We start from the raw sequence: 21,971 nt of genomic DNA, 5'->3' as shown, positions 1-21,971 counted from the left end.
CACTTAGAATGTGGTGTCAGAGGATGCTAGTGTTGCTTAAGGGACATCTATATCCTCTCATTAGATTACTGCAAATGGGAAGGGGACAGTGACTACATAGACAAAGAGCTGCCCAGCCAAGCCATTTCTGGAGGGGTCTAGAAATAGTCCCACCCTGCCAATTATTTTAATCATTGATGGGGTGCTTACTATGTGTTGAGCACAATGCTAGGTACTGGAAAATAGACACGAATCTGCCTGATTTCTTTCCCTCAAGAGGCTCATCATGTGATTAAGGGAAGCGGAGGGTAACGAGATGACTAACTCTCAATCCGCCATACACTGTAATAAAGGAACTCACAGGGCAGATATAAAAGCACAGAAGGAAGATATCTGAAGGAAGGCCTCCTGGAAGAGGTAGTGCCTGGGCTGTGTTCTGCAGGAGTGACATGAGGAAAAAAGGGTGTCATGGCATTGTGAATAGAGAAAAAGGCATGTGCAAAAATACTTCACTAGGGGCGCCTGGGGGGCTCAGTTGTTAAGCGTCTGCCTTCGGCTCAGGTCATGGTCCCAGGGTCCTGGGATCGAGCCCTGCATCAGGCCCCCTGCTCTGCGGAAAGCCTGGTTCTCCCTCTCCCACTCCCCCTGCTTGTGTTCCCTCTCTCGCTGTGTCTCTGTCAAATAAATAAATAAAATCTTTTAAAAAAAATAGTTCCCTAAAGCTTGAAATCTAGTTGATAGGGGCACAGCAAGAGGGGTAAACAAGGGCTGGGAGCTGAGAACATTGTGGTCCATTTCAGAGATCTGGAATTTTATCCTAAGAGCAACAGGAATTTACTGAAGGGTTGAAACAGTGGAATGATCTGATCAGATTTGTACTGAGCTAATAAATCAGATGAAAGAATGCAGAAGAGTAAAAATAAGAGTTAATTATTACAAAAACATGGGGAAATATTTTCTGAAAATGAGCAACTTGGATGCACGTATTTGACCTAAGAATATTTACTATGAAGCCAGTTTTTGATGGGAGTGAGCAGGTCACCAGTTCTGGGATGTGTGTATGAGTAAGAGATCTACATGTAGCAGGTCACCAGTTCTGGGATGTGTGTATGAGTAAGAGATCTACACGTAGCATATCATTTGGTGTTGACCAGATGGGGGCACTGTTGTGAACCGGCTAGAATCTGGACTCTAATAATGATCCGGGCTCCTGGCGGTCAGGCCAAAGAGCCTTCGCCTGGCTTTTAAGCATCACTTCCCAAAGGGGTACATTCCCCAAACACATCTACACATACTACAGGTTTCTGAGACAGGTCTCATGAGATGCTAGGGGCCAGAATAGAAGTCAGATAAGATAATTACATTTCAAGTTCAGATGAAGGAATTCAAATTAATCACAGAACCTAATTAAAATCTGCTATTAAGCCAAGGTGGTTTTGTTCATTGGGATCTCTGTAGGGAAAAAAAAAAAAAACACCAAAAAACCCCAAAACACTGCTGCATCAGGGTACTTGCCCTGGGGCTCACACTGGAGCACAGAGAACAAGACAAAGCTTCTGACACCAAAGCTGCCATGACTGGCTGAGCTTGCAATCCCAGAGTGACTGGCTGGGTTCTAGACAGCAGAAGGTTTCATGCAAGTTCATGGATTTTTCTTGCAACGTGTGCTGGAGACCAAAAATTGGCAACCATGTTTCAGAAAGAAAGTCCAGGCAGATTCTCACTGGGGCTATTGGACCCATATGTGAACCAAACAGGAATAATTTCCACGTAAAGTCCCAGTTTCTACCCCTCTATGAAAAATGTCTTCTACTGCAACTATATTTACATAAAACTCCAACTGGGAAAGCAGAGTCTTATACATTTATGGATGTAATAAGTTTCCTTTGTTGCCCTTCCTAAATCCACCCAAGGTTAACCACGGGGTTAAGATGTGATAAACATCAAACACACAGTGCTACTTACTCTTCTATTTCTTTTCTTTGGTTCTCCACTCTCATATGGCCATTCCGAATTCCTACAAATGTGAACCCATACCTGTCAAAAGCAACAAAAACACCTCTGTGTATCTCTAAAGAACGATTAATTTTCCCTTGCACTGGGGTTACTCATACTTGTTTTCTTCTCTTTTGTGTGAAAAAAAAATCAGTCTATAACTATACTTCCCTTTACTGGCTGAGATGACAGGAAAGAGGAAGTCAAAGCCCAGTCACGACTTGTAATCAAGGGGCAATTTGTAATTCCAATTCTATAGCAAACACATTGGGTGACCTTTTAACCACTTAATCATCTCAGGCCTCAAGGGTAAACAGGACTGTCAGTTACAAAGTGACGCCAAAATTCCTAAGAGCACTTCAGAAATAACGTGTGTTGTACAAAAAGTGACCATTGTTATAGAATTTGCAGAATATAATATGAACATTTGGATTCCTTTTTGGTATGCATAAATACTAATCCAAGTTATACCTATGCATTGCTATTTTCTTATTGGTCTTAATTGGCTAGGTTTGGGGAATTTTTCACAAACTTTCAGATAAAGCAGTTCGGCTTTTTATTAAAGAATATTTATAAGATAAGGTTATTGAAGCAAACAGAAAAAACAACTCCAGTCCTCCTGTGATTTCGCTTTCTCAGGAGAAGTACAAGAAGTGCTTACTTTTTTTTTTTTTTACCCTTCAAAAATGCTAATGTATTTCTCTACAACTCATCTCAGGGTTTTTAAAACAGCCTTACTGAGGTATGACTGATATACAAAGAACTATACATATTTAATGTGTGCAATTTGAGAAGTTTGGACACGTTCAAACACCCGTGAGATCATTACCACAAACAAGGTAAGAGACCTATCCAACACCTCTCAAAGCTTCCTTGTGTCCCACTGGTCCGTTGTTTGTGGTAAAGAACACTTAACATGAGATCTACCCTCTTAACAAATTTTGAAGTGTTACATGAGATCTACCCTCTTAACAAATTTTGAAGTGCAAAACACTGTGTTGTTAACAATGGGTACAATGCTGTACAGCAGATCTCTAGAATTTATTATTCATCCAGCATAACAGAAGTGCTTACTTTTTAGCTCCTTTCACCAAAGCTATTTCATCTGGTGAAGAGGACATGTAAGTTAATTCAGCTGATTCTGTAGGTCCATCAACAGCATCATTTGTTTTAATTTCTACAGTATGACATAAACACAAGGCACGCAGAAAGAGCTCTTCTCGGTTCTGTTGAACAGTAACAGAAAAATGACTCTATTATATTTTCCCCTTGATTACCTGGTAGTCAGTGAACAGAGAAAGGGTATTAATGTGAGAAAACGTTGTAACCTCCAGCAAACTGAGTAGCAGAAATTTCTAAATCCCTAATACTCAAATGAGCTATATATCCTCCCTTATACCTAACAGCATCCCTGGTTCTCAGCTGACATACCCTAGGGGCTGTGTTAACTCATTCAGGCTACTGTGGTGCCGCCTAATACTAAATCAGTGAATTCTTTATGGCCTAAAAGAGTTCATTCAGTATCCAATTCACAATCTGGCAATAGCTCAGGTGCAGGGAGACCGGTTCATTTAATGTCTAGACGCTCCTGGGACTTGAATGATTTGAAAAGACTTCATTCTTGAAGCAGCTCATATTTTTAAAGACAAAGCATAAAGAATTATGATCATACAGGCAGGCAAGTGAAATTTTTGCCCAAAAGCCATTTTCCACAATCCTCCCTATTTATAAATTCTATATAGAAAAGTTTCCAAGTTAACAATTTCCAGAGGTGTTAGTGAAACGACAAAAGTTGAAATCAAAAGAGCAAATGGTTATTCCAAAGTTGGTGTCATGCCCTCAGTTTTCATTTCTACTACAAAAGTTAACACATGCACACGTACATTCATTTCTCAAGGTAAAATGTAACTCAGAAAATGCCACCTTATCTGCTTTGTCAAAATACGTTAAGGGTCCATCAGTTTGAGAGAGTCCATCAGTCTCCTGAGCTGCACCTTTATATTTGTGCCCATCGATGCAGCACTCAATGAATTCCATGCTATTTTCAGTGAGTGTTCCAGTCTTGTCTGTAAATATATAATCCACCTAAAAACAAGGACACAAACAGATGGAATTTTACCTTCTTTAGTGTGACTGATTTTTTGTTAAGCTGTAAGGCAGGGCTCTTTTCATATCCGTAACAAATCACTGTTTCTAAGACTTCTTGTCAAATGTCAGGTAATTACAAAAGCAATATTATGAAAAGAGTGGGAAATGAATAAGAGCATTTTTTTAAATTAAAAGGAAGTTTTTCTTTTAAGTAAACTCCACACATGTGGGGTTCAAACTCACAACCCCAAATTCAAGAGTTGCATGCTCCACTGACTGAGCCAGCCAGATGCCCCTGAATAAGTATTTCTTTTTTTAAAGATTTTATTTATTTATTTGACGGGGGGGGGGGAAGGAGAGGGAGAGAGAGGGAGGGAGAGAGAGAGAGAGAGAGAGAGAGAGAGAGAGAGAGAGAGAGAGAGCGAGAGCACACAAGCAGGGGGAGCAGCAGGCAGAGGGAGAAGCAGGTTCCTCACTGAGCAGGAAGCCTGATGCAGGACCCAATCCCAGGATCCTGGGATCATGACCTGAGCCAAAGGCGGCCGCTTAACTGACTGAGTCAGATGCCCCAAGAACAAGTATTTTTAAAGGCAGTGAAATAGTATAACATGTCCAAGGTAGACGCACTCAAATACAGAAGATAAATAGTAAAGAAAAATGTGGCTATTTTATCAAACTAAGAAACTTTCAGTTTATTACTTATCCATTTTGATGTAAAGAAGTTCTAAAATAAAAGTCAATTTTCCAAGTGGGAAATAAGAATATACTGACCACTTATTACACACACACACACACACACACACACACACACACAGAAAAAATAGTTGACAGGAACTAAAATTAACTAGGATGTAACAAAACTTTTCCTTGAAAAGTAGAATTTTCCATGAATATACTGGGTTGAAGGAAAATGCACTGTGTTATATACTGCAGATAGAATCACAGAGTATGGATGGTCAGGGAAAATAATAATATCAACAGTGACTTAATTAGGAGACACAGTAAGTCTTTAATGTTCAAAAACATAACTGAAGTTTCTTTTCACATACTGTGTATATTTTTAGGTACTCCTGAAAAAAGTTTCCAAGTTAAAAAAAATGGAGTTTATAATAATAGGTTAAAGTATAATGTAAGCAAAAAAAAGTATAATATAAGCATTCTTTCATAAATAATGGAAAAAGTAAGCTATGAAATAAATTTTCCATGCAAAATAAACCATGTTGAGCATTGCCATTTTATCTCAGTTTTTATCTCTTCTATTTATAACATCTGGCTTTTGGAAACCCACAATTTTATCCTCCTTTTTGGCAATTTACGCTTAAATAGTTAAAATTATGGGCTGACAGGAACAAGCATAAGCACAAGATGAAGGTTTTCATTATGTAAGGGAGAGAGAGATGAACTCCAGCAGTAGTTGCTTTCTAATTATTTTTCAAAGCTTTTCACGGTAGCAAGCACTGGCACAAATATAGCATTTCAATCTTCCTTTTTTTGCTCTGTTAGCCAGCCAAGTTTGAATTCTCTCTTTAAATTAATCCAAGTGGTATTATTCCTGTATCATCTAGATTTTTCCAGTTCAAACAAAACTCTTTGGGACTTTTTTTCTGATCAAAATTAATTTACCGTCCTTTCCCCCTGAGGGTTCTCCTGGGTTACTGCATCTCCTACGCTTGGATGAACATTAACCCATTTAGAAATCTTTTATAAGTGTTAAAGGTGGTAGTTTAAAAAATATATCGCTCAACTGTTTCCGTACATATAACGTTTTGTGCAGTATGGATCAGCATACAATTACTCTCACAGGTATAGGACAACAAATTATACCCTAACACAATAATTATCAAATCATAGCGTGCATCACACTCACTTGGAGGGCTTGTTAAAACTCAGATCGCTGGCCTCTATTCCCCAGTTTCTGATTCAGCAGCTCTGGGGCAGGGCTAGGTAATGGGCATTTCTAATTAAGTTCCTAGGTGATGCTGATGCTGCTGGTCCAGGGATTGGACTATGAGAACTACTGCTCTAATACGTGCCCCCTGTATTTGGCAAAGGGGGACGAGAGGATCAGCTGTTACTAAAAAGTACTCTCATATTTAAAAGGGAAAGAGGACTAAAGAGCGAGAGGCTGTTGCTTGCCCGACTCTCGGAGCCTGCTGGAAAGGCACTTCTCTATCAGCAAGCTCAAACTCATCATCTTATGGATGTAAAGCCTAAAGTGAGACAGCTGTTCTACGGTGGAAAAAGCCCTGAAGTAAGGTTCACGAACGCATGGAAATGCCTATTTTGGTCAAAAGTTTTCATATCGTTCAACCTAATGGAACATTTGGACTGGTGTCTTGACTTCACCACCTACTAACTTTGTGACCTTGGAAAATTCTCATCTCTGTAAACTTTAAATATTAACCTTAAATAACCAAGCCTGCTGCACAAGGCTGTAAAGAGTGGAAAATAAAGTATAATAATAAATGTTTATAAATTATAAGGTATCATATAGATGCAGACAGTCATTGCTGTTGACTTGACCAAAATTACACAGTACTGGACTCTTTCCACCGTCTCACATTCCCTATTTTTCTGATCAATTATGATCACATTGCTATAGTTAGGTACAATATGTGTTTCCCTAACTGAATGGTGAACAACTTGAGGGTTTCTTGTTTACTTTTTAATAGTAACCTCAGTACCACCAACATATTCTTGCTATATAGTGTAAGTTCAATACATTAACGGTGGCACTGAATTACTGGAATCAGAGTATACACCCAGACACACCATTAGGCACAGCTGCAAGACTTGAAGGGGATATAAAACAGGAGGCTGGGGAGGCTGGTGGCTCAGTCGGTTAAACGTCTGCCTTCGGCTCAGGTCATGATCCCAGGGTCCTGGGATCGAGCCCCGCATCGGGTTCCCTGCTCAGCAGGGAGTCTGCTTCTCCCTCTACCTCTCCCCCTGCTTGTGTTCCCTCTCTCGCTGTCTTTCTCTCTGTCAAATAAATAAATAAAATCTTTAAAAAAAAAAAAAGGCAGGAGGCTACCCCAAAATATTTTCAAGATGGGTTAAAACCATTTGGTTGCCTAAAAAACTGATGCCTGATCATAAAAGACTCCATTCTTTTCCAACTGAACAGTCTACTTCCTTTTTGTTTTAAAGACTTATTTATTTTAGAGGGAGGGGGAAAAAGAGAGTGCACGGGCAGGAGGGGCAGAGGGCAAGGGATAGAGAATCTCAAGCAGACTCGACGCTGGGCACAGAGCCCGACTTGGGGCTGGATCTCCCAACCTGGAGATCACGACCTGAGCCAAAACCAAGAGTCAGTTGCTCAACCAACCGCGCCACCCAGCTGCCCCTACTTCTTTTTGTTTCTCAAGTCAAACACTGTCCTAAACATATCTTCCCATTTTTAAAATATCAGTGTGGGTCATTTTTTTTAAGTAGGCTCCACACCCAGCATAGAGCCCAATTCGGGGCCCAAACCCATGACCCTGAGATCAAGACCTGAGCCAAGACCAAGAGTTGGCCACTCAACCGAGTCACCCAGGCGCCCCTCAATGTGGGCTGTTTTAAAAGAGATTAAGCAAGTATTTGCAATGGTATTGATGGGACCTAATTGACACTGCTTTTTATAACATAAAAAGTCCTACAGATCTGACATTATGACTCATCAAGGAGGAAACCAGTTACACTTAATTTTGTGTGTACTGGTCCACTGAATGCTAAATGGCCTAGGAAACTATTTCAAGACTTCTTTGCATTTTCATTCAGGCAGTTTCCATACATATAAGCTGATAATGAAGGCAATTTGTTTTTACACCATATAAATTAAAGTGGTGGTCTGGCTATTAACTTAGTGATTTGACTAAATGACCATCACACAGAAAGGCAGGTTTGGGTAGGGTAAAGAAGTGGTGGTTGAAATGAAAACTGTAGTTTCTTGTCACTGATCAAATTTACCAGATCATTACCCAAAGCTCTACTTTACTTTCGGCAGTGGGAGTACAGCCTGAATGATAGGAATAAAATTACATTCCTATAGGTAATATGGCAGCTCCTGAGGTGGGGATCTGAAAGATGTAAAGAATCTCATTTAGTGGCATCTGCCCTGGAGATCCTGCCTGTCTCTAGGGAGCATTAGGAGTCACGTGCGCCATGATGGCTGTTCTATTTGCAGTACCCGGGGCTATCGCCACATTTATCCTTGGGTAGGTGAATCCAGAGAGCCAGGCACTGGATCTAGAACAGGCAGATTTACTCAACTAAATCACCTGTCAGGGAAAGTTCACCAGAGGTGGCTTGTAACTCAATTTTTTTTTCATGCAACAATGCTATAGATCGATGCTTGTTATTGGAACTAGAGTAGTTCTATTCAGACAGCTCTGTTCCTGGATGAAAAATTCTGGTTTAAAAAGGCTAAGTAAGGTCAGCCGTGGCAGCTGAAGTCACCTTCAAAAGAATCTTCTGGGAACAATATCTAAGGGAAAAAAAAAACATTTGTTCATTCATTTCTTGTTCTATCCTTAGTGACTCAGTATCTCTGTGGGATGCAGATTCCAGTCTGGGATCCTGGAGTCATGTAGCCAAGGCTCAACAAAAATGCTATCTGGAGTGTCCTTTCACCCTTGTGACTGTAGTTGCTAAGATGGCACTTCAGTTTAGGTAAGGCTGGGTAAAGAACAGAAAGAGCGGGGGCAGCAGGGGGCTAAATTCAGGAAGCGAGTTTTGAGGTATAGATGCAACTTGGCAAAATTTAAAACAAGTGTGAGGCCCTGTTCCAGCCGCACAGTTCCATTAACTGAATTTGCATCTCCCAGTCATAGAAATGACATTTCCACAGCCTTGACATTCTAAATATCATGAGAATTAAATGAAAGCCAAAAAATTCCCCCAGCTTGTGAAGATCATTACGTGACACACAGTAAATTCAGACAAAGGGAAAAACTTTCTCAATACTGATGAGAAAAGCACCTATGAAGTCGTCATTGGAAGAATGACAGCTAGACTGCGCTGTGTTGGAAAACAAATGCACCTGGGTTAGAAATGAGGCCACAGCCTGGGTTGCGCTGGTATATGAAGCAAAAAGCATTTTGAGGAGTACGTGCCCTCACATTTTGCCTTCATTTAAATTCCTGCACTGGAATCAACAACTCTGCTTGCTAGGAATGTATTCCGTCTGATCAGAAATGTACCAAGAAACGTCAATAGGACAACTCTGGTCAATGTTGCTTATGGAACAAAACACAGTTACAAATTAGCTTTATTTACTCCCCAATAGTCTATCCCCATATGGTAACAGACAGTGATGAAGACTTAACTACATGTGTCTGTTCCAAAGCAACAGCCCATAATCTCACATCACCACCAGGTGAGTTTTAAAGAAAATTTCCATAACATTCAAATTTAATATACAAACTGGGATACTCCTCAAAAATGCCAGCAAAATAATTAAGGCTACAGCTATGAAAACACTGCTTATCTTCATTGTATGCCTGCTTTATAAAGGAATATTTGAATCACATTTCCAAATGGGAAATGGTCACATATATTGGTAAGCCAGAATGTAAGAACAGATATTTTCAAAATATTAACTTATTTTAAGTAAAAATACATTCTAACCTGACCAAGTTCTTCATTAAGGTCTGATGTGTTAACCAGGGCTCCTTCATTAATTTCTTCATCATAAAAGTCCTTATCCCATGAAATGAAGAAGGAGCCCAAGAATTTCTGCATTTCTACCGTGACATACATGGATACAGGAATGATAAAGTTGAATAGAACCATAAATGACAGGAAGTCAGTGAACATTTTCAAAACCTAAAACAAAAGAAATAGTTTGTGCTGATTAGATACACAGTTCTAGCAAACAAGTACAAAATAAAGAACTAGTTAACTTTCTTTTTATATCAATGCTGAAAGCACTGCTCTTGCTATGAAGAAAGTATGTGAAAACATTTAAAAACACCCTCAATTTTATCATTATACTTCAGTAAATGTGCCTGTTGACCTAACACTTTTTCACTACCTTAAATTCTTTGCCCTTCTCCCAATATGAATGTAGGATCAAAGTTTCTGTGTAGGCATCTATTTATTATGTTATCGTGATATATTACAACCTCATCATATATAGTCACATGCCAGAGATTCTTGCTCAGTTGTTTAAAAGTCTTAACTAAAGAGCTAAAAATAAGCACAGATGCCTAAAGTAAAAGAAAAAAGAATACTATAAAACTTCTTAAATATCTAATAGCTTAGGGTTACCATACAACCAAGAGAAAACCCGGAAGCTAACAAAAGGTATCATTATCTGAACAACATTTCAATAAAGGGTGGCTTGGTCACAAAGTGCTAGAGTTAAAATTTTTAGCAAGAATTAAAAGTTTCAGCATAAAACCGATTACCTTCAAAGTTTCCCGCTCTTTCTGAGTCTTTTGGTTATACCAAGGTTCATCGTTATAGGGGGTACTTTGCCAAACATACTTTAGAGTAGTGCATACTGCAGCTTTGGTCAGTAAGATAAATAAATACACAATCAGGAAGGCATTAATGGATCTGAAAAATAAGATATTACGGATTTAAAAACTATATAATTATCTAAGATATCAACCACGTATAAATTAAATGGTTCAGTTTCCTAAAACTTCTCCTGTGTACAATGTGTAACCACAGCACAAGCTTGTATGTATGAACTGCAGTTTTCACTGCAAAAGCCTTATTCTCAGCTGGTAAAGTGGAAAAGCCAGCCCTGACCTGTTTGTTGGTCACCAATGCTCCCCAAAGTGCAGAGGCTGACTAGCTTAACACACTTTAAAAAAAAAAAATTAGGATCCTATAAAGTGCCAGGAGACACACACGCATACACAGTACCTACTCAACCCTTACAGAAAGAGTAGGTTGTTTCCATTTCCCTAAATCCTAACACTTTGCAGTAGAGGGTGGGGGAGCAAATGTGAAATCCTCAAATTTAGTATGGATTCTTCTAATCTGAAAGTAGGGCTATGGAGAGGGTGCCACTGATACATGGGATATCCATGGCAACGACAGAGCGAGGACTCTGCTATAGCAATTGGCCTGAAGCTCTAGCAGGAGACTATTATCTACACTGTTGAACTTCCTTACACAAAGCAACTGAAGGTACCCAAACCACTATTCAGCAGCAAAAGGGAATAAATTTGTATTTCAACTAAACTTTGCCCCTGAATAGCTCCACAAGCTTCGGTAAGTCACTCATCTCGGAGACCATTTCTTCATCTGTAAAGCAGACAGGCTAATAGGAGTTACTCTACGGAGCTGCTCAGAGGATTAAATGGAATCAGACATACAAATCACTGAGCACAATTCTGGAACATAAAAAGTGCTCAATGTGGTAGCTGCTATTATAATTGATGCTGTTTTTTGTTATGGTTGTTATTCGGAATTACTGAGAAGTGACTATATCACAGTCCAACTGCTACTAAAGAAATGGTGGTGCACACTAACTTTTCAACAGCAGAACGCTTCTGAGATTTCCCTTGGTAGTTCAAAGCCATTTTGGTTTCCATCCCAGTGTAAACAGCAACTCCTAAGGAATAAAAAAATACAATGAAAACTAGGTGCCAACCAACTCCCCACCAACTTGGGTCTATCCACTTTTCCCATCTATAAAAGTGGGCATTCTTAAACTTAGTCTAGTCACCAGTTGACATATCATTTATAATTTTAATTCTACATACTTTGTCATATTTATTATTTTTTAAAGATTTTATTTATTTATTTGAGAGAGAATGAGAGATAGAGAGCACGAGAGGGAAGAGGGTCAGAGGGAGAAGCAGACTCCCTGCTGAGCAGGGAGCCCGACGCGGGACTCGATCCCAGGACTCCAGGATCACGACCTGAGCCGAAGGCAGTTGCCCAACCAACTGAGCTACCCATACTTTGTCATATTTAAAGTTAGTTTATTTCCCATCTTACAAATTCTTAACACCTAAAAACAGGCTTAGACTGAGTGGCAATTATCAGCAATGTCCAATTTGTAACATGCACTATTTATGCACAGGCTTTACAAAGCATATTTCTGGTAAGGAGATCTTAAAAATTGTTCACCATATATCTTCTTGGTATTTTTTAGTGTGGCTCCTTTCAACAAGAGATTTTCAGGTCCCAAAGACCTAAATGAAAAATGAACACAGCTTATCCAAACAGCTCAATAAATATAGCATCATCAACTTTGCCCTACCACACATCTATCTCCAAGGGGTTCAAAATGTATCTTTCCACTTATATCATTATGCTTACTCCCCAGGATGAGCTGAAAGATCTTTCCCTCTGAACTCACTTGAGGGCACAGCACAGTTGGAAGCAGAGCACAAGAGTGGCCAGCAACACGCAGAGGTAATGAGGTGCACAGAGATAAAAAAGGATTCTGAGTCACAGACAGCAAGAACCGTACAGAGCAGGAGACAGCAAGAAACAGAAAGAAAAGGTGACAAATGAAAGACTGGGAAAGCAGCCATCAAGGTAGGAAAGATACACTGACGTATTTAGAGAGAGTAAACCCGCCTTTGGGGCAATCATTGGGCGCCTGGCGTTTGAATTCCTTTTGAGCGTGGCTTATAAAGGCCAAGTGGAAAAATTGAGGTAATTAACTGGATGATAGAAGAGGGAAGAAAACATCCCTTTTTATATGAATTGCTTCATTATAAATGATTAGCCTTTCATTTTGCTTCAGTCCGAGTAATTCTCTCAGCTTTTTATGTACCGCCTTATCCCTCAGTTACTCTCCCTTAGCCACTGTTCTCCAGGTGTACTCCCGATATAGTCTGCCACTGCACAACCAAGAACAAAAAGCACAGCGCCCAGGACAGATATGGGAGTATCAGTCCAAGGGCCTGGAGCTCTGCAATTTTGGACACCCTCAGCATCACTTGCAACACCACCCCCGTACTGGGATGCTGGCTGGTTAATCCAGGTTTATTCACCTCAACATCCTTTTCTATAAAGAAAAGTATCTGGGTATTTAAGGGGCTATATAAGAGAAATATACCCGCCTCCTCTCGAAAAGGACAGATGAAAGGAACAGCAAACTAACCTGGCAACCGCCTCAAGACTATTACTGTAGATATTGATTCGTCCAACAAACCTGCAAAAAGAACATAATGGCAAATGTGTCTACTATATCAAGGTAAAAATCTATATACCATGTAAATGGGAATGAATCAAAATACAAATAATACAAAAGAGGTAAGACTGAACGAACTACAAAAACCTATTATATTTCTGGAAAAAAAGTTATGCTGAACCAACAAGATGTGCAACATTTTCATATTATTTTAAAAATGATATTATGGATTATAAGAACACAAAGATTCAAAATCGATTTTCCAACTCCAGTTGGCACTGTGCATGCACAGAACACCCCCGCTCATTTATACGTTACATAAATAATTAACCTATTTTAGATCCATGTGAAGAGAGGTTTCTGGTGCTGACACACAACTTTCAAAACCCTTAGTTCAGTAGTTCTTTCACTTGTGCATGCATCAGACTCACTGGAATGCTTATTAAACTGAGGATTTCGGGGCCCCATCCCCAAGCTTTTGATTCAGGTGAGAATCTGCATTTCCAGCAAGTTCCCAGGTGATGCTGTGCTGGCCCAAGATCACCCTTTGAGAACCATGCATGAGTCTTAGAGGGCAAACATTTTGATTACCATCTTGGAAATTTCCAACCTGTGTTTTTCGGCTGATCTCAATACTGAGCTTGATCTGATCACTTAATATGGCGAGGCACACCATAATCTGCATTTCTCAAAAAATGGCCTAAGGTGGCCTAACTCTCCTTAACAAGAGAGTTATGAGTATTTTATAATTTGCATCATTGCTTTTCAGAAAAATTGAACTATGATTACTGTATACACAAAGTAGGATGGTCTGCTCATTTATTCACCGCATATTAATTGTGCCAGTGCTGTGGTAGGTGCTGGAGACACACTAGTAAGCCAGAAAGACATGTTCCTTCCACTACAGACAGACAAGTTAACAGGGAATTACAGTGTAAATGATCACCATTCAGGTGGTGGAAGTACAGGTAATCTCAAGTCACAAAGCAAGGGCACTCAATCTAGTCCAGAAAAATCAGGAATAAACCTTCCCTGCCCTAAAATTCTCCTTCATATTTAAGGTAACTGAAAAATTTAGGAGTTGCCATATAAGCATGCAAAAATGTATACTGGTCTCTAACACAGGCAGAATCAGTCACTCCTTTTTCTGTGACCCCATGGGCCTTTTACTCCATTCTATTGTGTTGCTGTACTATAAGCCTAGCTTTAATATTTTATCTGCCCTGCAAAGTCTGAGCTCCCTGAAGGCAGGGAACAGCTGTTTTGTTTTATGGTCCCTGTTCCTACTCTCAGGGTGGATACAGAAGAAAGGAAAGAGGAAAGAAGGCATGATGGGAAGGAGGGAAGGCTCTGTTCTTGTAGTAGGATGAACATTTTGTTTTTCCACTACTGTGCGTTGGTGTTAAGCCACATCCAACCATTTGGTCCCCCATTATGACCAACAGAATTCATTAACAAGATGCCTGGCATGGGTAATTGATGCCATCTGTAAGAGGGAATAGAATGAGATTAATTGGCCCACGTGGGGATTAAACTCATTACTCTATCCTCATTAACAGCATGCCCTAATCAACCAAACTAACCAGTCTTAAAAAATGCCAAATTTTTGACAACCCACAATGACGATTAATCAGCAAATCTACTCCAGAAAGCCTAAGAATAGTAAAATAGAGGAAATTACACCATTTCATGGGTCCCTCAACTGTTTACTGCAGGCAAAAAGCCTATTCGCAATACTCAGTTCATCATAATCATAAAAAAGGATAGTGCATGGCCCCATATCCCCTTCCTCTCTTTAATGTTGGAAGACATATCAAGTGGTTTATTTATGTTTTAATTAACTCGGATTAATGCATGAATCTGATAGAGCAGCCTTATGGGATAACATAATCTTAAAATTTGATATATGGTCATGTTTACAAATAACAAAAATAAAAGAAAAATCCCAAGTAAGGTGTCCGGGCCCACAATGATTTATCTTAGGCTGGTAGTGAACAAGGCTGATTTGATTCATTTCCCTGCCAGAAGGAAAGAACAGCTCATAAAAACACGAAAGAAGGAGGGCTGGAAAGTGGTGGGCGTTTCTCTGCAATACTGGTGGCGAAGAGCAGGTGATTCTTACTTGTAGAGGTCAGGCTGAGGCTGCTCACATTCAATTGCTGCTCGGAGGGTATCAATGGACTCGGCTGTACACAGTGCAGTGGTATCCCGTACTGCATAATGTGTCTAGACGCGAAAGGCAGAAGAAAAAGCAAAACCAAGAAAAAGGGATTTTTTTCATAATCGTACACCCACCTTATTCCAGCAACACAGTATGTTTTAGTAAGAGGCTTTGGCAGAATAATACAAATACTGATGCACATTTCCGACCAACTAAATTTTATGGTATTATTCTTCAAATATATTACAAGTAATTAGATAACCCTGCTGCAAAGGGATTTAAAAGATAATGAAAAAACTAAAAGCCTTTCCTGATAGTGACAGCAGACAGAATTCCATTTGTAGCATGCATATCCTAACTGAAAACCCAATGAAAAATTTAATCTGTTTACTTTTTCTATTTATAGAACTGAGACCTGTTATTTTGCTCACCATAGAGTATGGTGATACCAATGTATACACATGAACTGAACATAAATAACCACCCTGCGGGTCATAAGAAGGCTAACATTTTGCCAACGGAAAGAAAAAAACATCATTAATAGTTCCACTACACAAACAGCATAATTAATGACTTTGAAAATGCTCAAAGAGGCTACATTTCATAGCGGGAGCAGTGATATGATGTGTCTTGCTTTAGTCAGACAGTTGGAATATTCTACTAGTGTATATTATGCACTTGATTTCCCCAGAACTCAAGGCAGGCTCCAATAAACCCATTTATAAATCATCAAAGGACGGCTAACACAGACTCAAAGACTGCACCACTTACGCAGAAGGGAAAGCTGTTGCATGGTCTTCTGGGAATATTACGGAACTGCCTGAGCTCTATTTAAAGCTCTCCCCCGACTGTGAAAACCTATGTACTTTTAGCTGATTTGATCGGATCAACTTAATTGAAAAAAGAAATCACTTAAAAGTTTTCTTCCTCTAAACAACTTTTTCCCCTATTAGGGAATCTTTAGGTAGATCTCTTCATTTTTATCTTGACATTTCCTCAAACTTTGTTTTTGAACAGTTTAAATGCACTAATTCATCACCATGCCCTTGAAGTACAGAATTAGTCATCTAACAGGCATTTCAGTTCCTGTTTCACATACTGAGTCCTGGTTCTTGACTCCAGATGGAAAAAACAAGCAGAGAAAAGCCCTCAAGGATATACACAGAGGTGAGCACATTAGTGCCCTTCCTTAAAGGCAGCATATAGAGGATACATCTTTATGCCCTGTGGAGCTCTGGACAACGGCCAAGAACTGATTGCCAGAAAGTACCATGGAAATGTTATCCTCCAATTTGAGCAAACTTACTTTTGCTCATTTATAATTCTTCCTAGTTGCAATGAACAAACATTTGCCAAACAAAACCCTAAGGTATGTTTTTAAAAAGCAATCAAACTACTCCAAGATAAGAGTTTCTATATGCCATGAATAAACATTTTTTAAAGAAAATATTCACCACTTTTAAAATAAAAACAGACTGACGGTTAGAATACACGAAGTTATTTTTACAGTTACAGAGTTTAAGCCTAGAACAACATTCATTTTAAAAAGCCAAAATAAAACATCGAATCGGATATGTCAGTATCAAATGCAAACAGTGCTACAAAAAAATGGGGTGGTTTTTATTTGGGGCATGGATTTTCCTCGCCGAATACCACACTTTTTCCCTAAAGTTGAGTAATTGCTTAGAAGTTCAAACACAATTATATAAAAGCTGCTTTCAAATACAAAACTTGCACAAATAGGAAAATATAAGATAAAAGACAGGAGCGGTACTGTATGATTAACTATCCTGAGCTTGAGATGTTTATGCAAGGTTTACTTTCCATTACCTTGCAATTGGATTCCCCATCAAGACTGGCTGTAGTAACGTAACAGGTTCCATCACTAGTGCAGGATGATAGAAGAATAAGATCACAGGGGAAGGTTTCATCTGCTTGTACTTCTACTACATCACCAACCTAGTAGAGAGAGAAAAAGAAATATAAATATTCTTAATTCTAAACAAAGCATTCATCATACCTCAAACTAAAGCCAAAAGAGTAGCAAGAGACTGCTCCTGCTCCTAGAGAGTGTCTCAGCATCCCATGCCACGTGAAAGATGATGGAAGAATATTCTTCAACATTCAGAATCCTTGGTAAGGTCACAAGGACTTACTGATGCAGTCAGATTACCTTACTATTGAACTTTAATTTCAAATAAACAATTTTAGTACCCGGGGACCCGTCTGCTCTCTGACGTATTTTGGCACTGCTGTTCGATAAACAATGACCGTTATCAGTTCATGAATGCATCCAGAAAAACTGCATGTCTCAACCCGAGCACTTCCTGAACACTGGGCAGCCACTGTCCTACCCTGCATCGTGCATCTTTCACTATGCTTTGCCTTCCATGTGCTAACGGCTATTCCTGTTGGGTGCTGGTTCCCTCTTCAGTGCTCAGAAAAACTTAGCTGACTGGAGAGGCAGCTATTTTTCCCATAACATTTGACAAAAAAATAATTTTCAAATAGGTCACTTTCCAATAATTCATCTGCTATCAGAAGAATCCATTAACGGGCGCCTGGGTGGCTCAGTTGGTTGGGTGACTACCTTCGGCTCAGGTCATGATCCTGGAGTCCCGGGATAGAGTGCCACATCGGGCTCCCTGCTCAGCAGGGAGTCTGCTTCCCCCTCTGCCCCTCCCCTCTCTCATGCTCTCTCTCTCTCAAAAAAAAAAATCTTAAAAAAAAAAAAAAAGAAGAATCCATTAATATAGCCATGAGAAACGATTTCCTCTCAGCAAGTACCCAAAGCTCAAGTATAGGAAAAACATAAGAAATCATGAACCATTTCTAGTGCAGATGATTTAAAATGTAGGGAATAAATCATAATGGTTAAAAGGTAGAACTTTTTCTTAAAGATTTTACTTATTTATGTATTTGAGATAGAGAGAGCAGGGGGAGGAGCAGAGGGAGAGGGACAAGCAGATTCTGTGCTCAGCGTGAGCCCAATGTGGGGCTCAGTCTCATGTCCCTGAGATCATGACCCAAGCCGAAATCAAGAGTCGGACACTTAAGCCACTGAGTCACCCAGGCACCCCAGGAGGTAGGACTTTGTAACGTGACTTTATGGCCCAGCTCTGCTGCTTCATCATATAAGCTCAGGGTGAGAGCCGCAGATGATTAGAACTCCCTCACAGGATTGGTTTGAGCACGAAATGAGGACAGGTAAAGTGGTGAGCCAAGTACCTGGCATGTATTCACCATTTGATAATTATTACGAATACAAGGCAACTATTTTACTCCCAACCTATGAATAGTCCTAACAGGTTTGGGGAAGGATCTAAGAAATCGTCCAGAGTTCAGTGCTTCCCAAACTTTTTCATACTGTGGCACAGAGAGAAAATGCTAAGTGTCAGTTTTCTACAGCACCTCAGATAAAGGGAGGAAGCTGCTCGTGGCAGAAGACAACCCACTCTGGGAGGGAGTCCATATATAGCACACCAACCTGGACACACTGGTTGTGAAATGCTGAATAAATGACATACACCTGTCTTCTATCTGCTACAGGATTTGACAGAGAAAGATGGGGATTTCAAGACCTATTCCGGAACAATTTTATTTTCTTGCCAATCTCAATCAGCAGCCAAGAGCAACAGCATCAGTAACTCAATTAATTTGTAAATAATATTTTGTTGGAGCTTTCCTTCCTCACTTACATAAACACTTATGTTGCTTACATAAAACCACAGTCTATGATTAAATACACAGAAGAGAAATAACAAACAAAATCCTAAATCATCTTAAAAGAAGGAAACACCCATTAAAGGATGGAAGAGCATTCTTAGGCACCTAAAAACCACAAATAGACAATTTCTTCGACAACGTGTACGATTTGCTCAGATATGAACTATAAAGGTTCTGTACCTGGAGTGCAAGTTGAGGCTGGTGAGATGGCCAGAGGGCAGATCTCAGAGGGCTGGCAGGCCAGGCTCAGGGGGTTAGGCCTTACCCTAAGGCAAGGGGGAAGTGGGATGGGGTTTTTAAAGAAAAGGAACAACAGGGTCCACAGAGACATTCAACTTGGGCTCTATTTCCGTTTAGTATGCAAAAAAACAGTAAGAGAACAGATAATCTACAAAATTATGTGTTTTTTTAGTTCATCAGAGAGCTGAGGTTGCGAGGCAACCAAGTGAACCGAATTTCAAAGGGCGGAAAGTCCTTCTGAGGACAGACAGGAGAAATGAACTGTTTCACAACTGACAAGGCACAGGAGCAAGAGATGACTGCCATAAAAGGGCAGAAGAAGAAAAACAATTAGATTTTGAACCAATTCTTAAAGGCTTGGTAGGAGCTAATGTGACAGTTTGAAATGTGCAAACCTGAAAGAAAAGAGGAGATCATAACCACTCATCATTTCTTCTTTACAGGCATCCATTGGGTACTGGTGAGAAAACACGAGGGCAGGAGACCTACAGGAGCCTGCCTTACTGGTATAGGCATGCCAGTTATGCCTGACCACTGTGGAGAGACAGAAGCAAAGTATGCCAGAATCGTGGACCCTTCTCTTGTTTTGAGGCAAAAGCCATCTATGTCTAGGAGAAAGGCAAGAAACCCTCCCTGGGTTAGTCTCAGGAAAACGTCACCACTGCTAGAGGAGACAAAGAATAAACACCATCTGCTGCTCGGGATGGGACAGAAAACCCACAGATACGGGGGCCCTAGCACTAATAAAAGGCAAAGTTCAAATGCCATTGGAGGTGGGGTAGGAGTACTGAGACCAAGTATTCAGTAGTGAGGCAAAGGTGCTTAGGCCCTGCTTAATACTGAGACTGGAGCAGGAGAACCAAGAAATCACTCTGTTCCTCCCAGGAGACTTGCAATATGAATAACAATAAGAAATAGCAATCTACTGGGGTGGGGGAGAGGAGAAGGGGCAGAGAGAGGGACATCCAGTCTCAGGGACGCAGACCTCCTGGAAGCAGCAGGTGGAACAGAAGTACTGAGCTAGGCCCTCTGGGCCCCCAGGCCCTACGCAAAGCACAAGGCAATGGCAATGGAGCGCTCGCGGGATTGGAATTCCCAGTGGGATACCAAAAACAGCAAAAGCTACAACCCGACTCTGACTAGACTGACTTACGCTTCACATTCATGGGCTGACAGAAGAGGTGTGCCCATTGCAGATCATAAATACTATTTACCTTGGTCTCTAGCACTGTTTCACATTCAATGTCCAAAAATAAATTAAAAAAAAACAAAACAAAACAAGACACATAGAACATAAGATCAAAATGACCTAAGATCAAGATATAAAGGAGTCAGCACAGGACCAGTCCAGAAATGTTGCGATTTTGGATTATGAAAAACAGGCATGTAAAAATAAAAATAGCTATGATTAAGATATTAAAGTATTTCGTGGAAAAGGCAGACAACATACATGTGCAGGTGAGGAATTTGGGCAGAGATGGAAACTATAAAAAAAAAGGCAAAAGGAAAAGTTATAAAAGATGTCCTTCCATGTGTTTATCAGTAGACTGGATACAAAAAAGGAAATAATCAGAAAACCTGAAGAAACTCTTCCAGTATTTCCAATACCAAAACCCATATTCTCTTCCTTACAAAGAACCATGCTTTTACCTTGGAATTCCTCAAGCCCTCTTTGTCGGCTGTCTTCTCTATATTCTAGGATTCGACCCGTCCCATGGCTTCATGTGCCATCTACATGTTGACGAAATCCAAATTTCGACTGCTAGTTCAAACATATCTAAGCTCCAGGCTTGACAATTCCATCTGGATGTCTAACAGGTATCTCAAAATGAACATGGCTAAAATGGAATTTTTGATTTCCTTTTCACTCCCACATCTGTCATTAAACCTATTCTTCTCCTGGTCTTCTCCATCTTATTTAATAACCAGCATTTTTGTTTAATAGCTCAATTTAATTCACCCAGTTGCTCAGGCCAAAATCAAGAAGCCTATCTTTATTCTTTTTTGCTCTTTGCTCTTTTTTGCTCCCTGCATCCAGTACATCACTAAGTCTTGATGATTCTACCTCCAAAAAATATCCTGAATATATCCATTTATCTTAATCATGAAACAGGTGGTACAAAGTTGTGGTTATGAGCACAATTCATAACCCAAACTTGTTTCAAATCCCAGGTTTTCCACTTACTCGTCATGGACAAGTTTCTTAATCTCCCTGTGCCTCAGTTTTAATATTTGTAAAGAGGGAATAATCAAAGTACCTATTTCATAGGACTGTTATAAAGTAAGGATTAAATCAGTTAATATAATGTGAAAGGGAATGCCTGGCATATTTATGTTATATATAAATGTTATTTACTATTTTATTATTGTCATCTCTACTACTGTCATCGTAATGTAGGCTCTTACCCTCTTCTCCAAGTCACTCCCTGGCTTTGAAAACCTTCAAAAAATTTCCACTGCACTGAGGATACACACCAAGTTACTCTCTTACTCAACAATAGTCTACCCACTTCCCCAGGCAAGCAAACACTTAGATAATTTTAGTTTATAGGCATTTCTTGCCACACACAAGTATTCCAGAAAGGGCCGAATCAAACAGCACCTTACACAATAGCATCAACTGATTTAATTAAGATTATACCTGGTTGAGATCAGCCTCAAGGCAAAGAAGCCTGATGAACAAAAGCTGGAAGA

General features: G+C 39.8%; 1 protein-coding gene across 3 annotated transcripts in view; it reads right to left on the bottom strand.

The window, feature by feature from the left end:
* Positions 1–21,971, bottom strand: part of ATP11C (ATPase phospholipid transporting 11C (ATP11C blood group)) — a 173,925-nt gene that overhangs the window by 54,511 nt on the left and 97,443 nt on the right. For all 3 annotated transcript variants that reach the window (XM_028123823.2, XM_028123822.2, XM_028123821.2), the window contains exons 6-15: positions 17,142–17,270; positions 15,273–15,376; positions 13,121–13,171; positions 12,136–12,200; positions 11,533–11,614; positions 10,455–10,605; positions 9,673–9,870; positions 3,898–4,059; positions 3,049–3,200; positions 1,945–2,016 (exon numbers count right to left, since the gene is read on the bottom strand). In XM_028123823.2, coding sequence (XP_027979624.1) covers positions 1,945–2,016; positions 3,049–3,200; positions 3,898–4,059; positions 9,673–9,870; positions 10,455–10,605; positions 11,533–11,614; positions 12,136–12,200; positions 13,121–13,171; positions 15,273–15,376; positions 17,142–17,270 — 1,166 coding nt within the window. The remainder of the gene's footprint in view (positions 1–1,944; positions 2,017–3,048; positions 3,201–3,897; positions 4,060–9,672; positions 9,871–10,454; positions 10,606–11,532; positions 11,615–12,135; positions 12,201–13,120; positions 13,172–15,272; positions 15,377–17,141; positions 17,271–21,971) is intronic.

Source organism: Eumetopias jubatus, unplaced genomic scaffold, assembly GCF_037043125.1.
Source record: "Eumetopias jubatus isolate StellerSeaLion01/CBP00866 unplaced genomic scaffold, mEumJub1_p1.0 scaffold_11, whole genome shotgun sequence".
Lineage (NCBI taxonomy): Eukaryota > Metazoa > Chordata > Mammalia > Carnivora > Otariidae > Eumetopias > Eumetopias jubatus.
The sequence above is the reverse complement of the archived record's forward strand: the minus strand, read 5'-3'. Positions and strand labels throughout refer to the sequence as shown.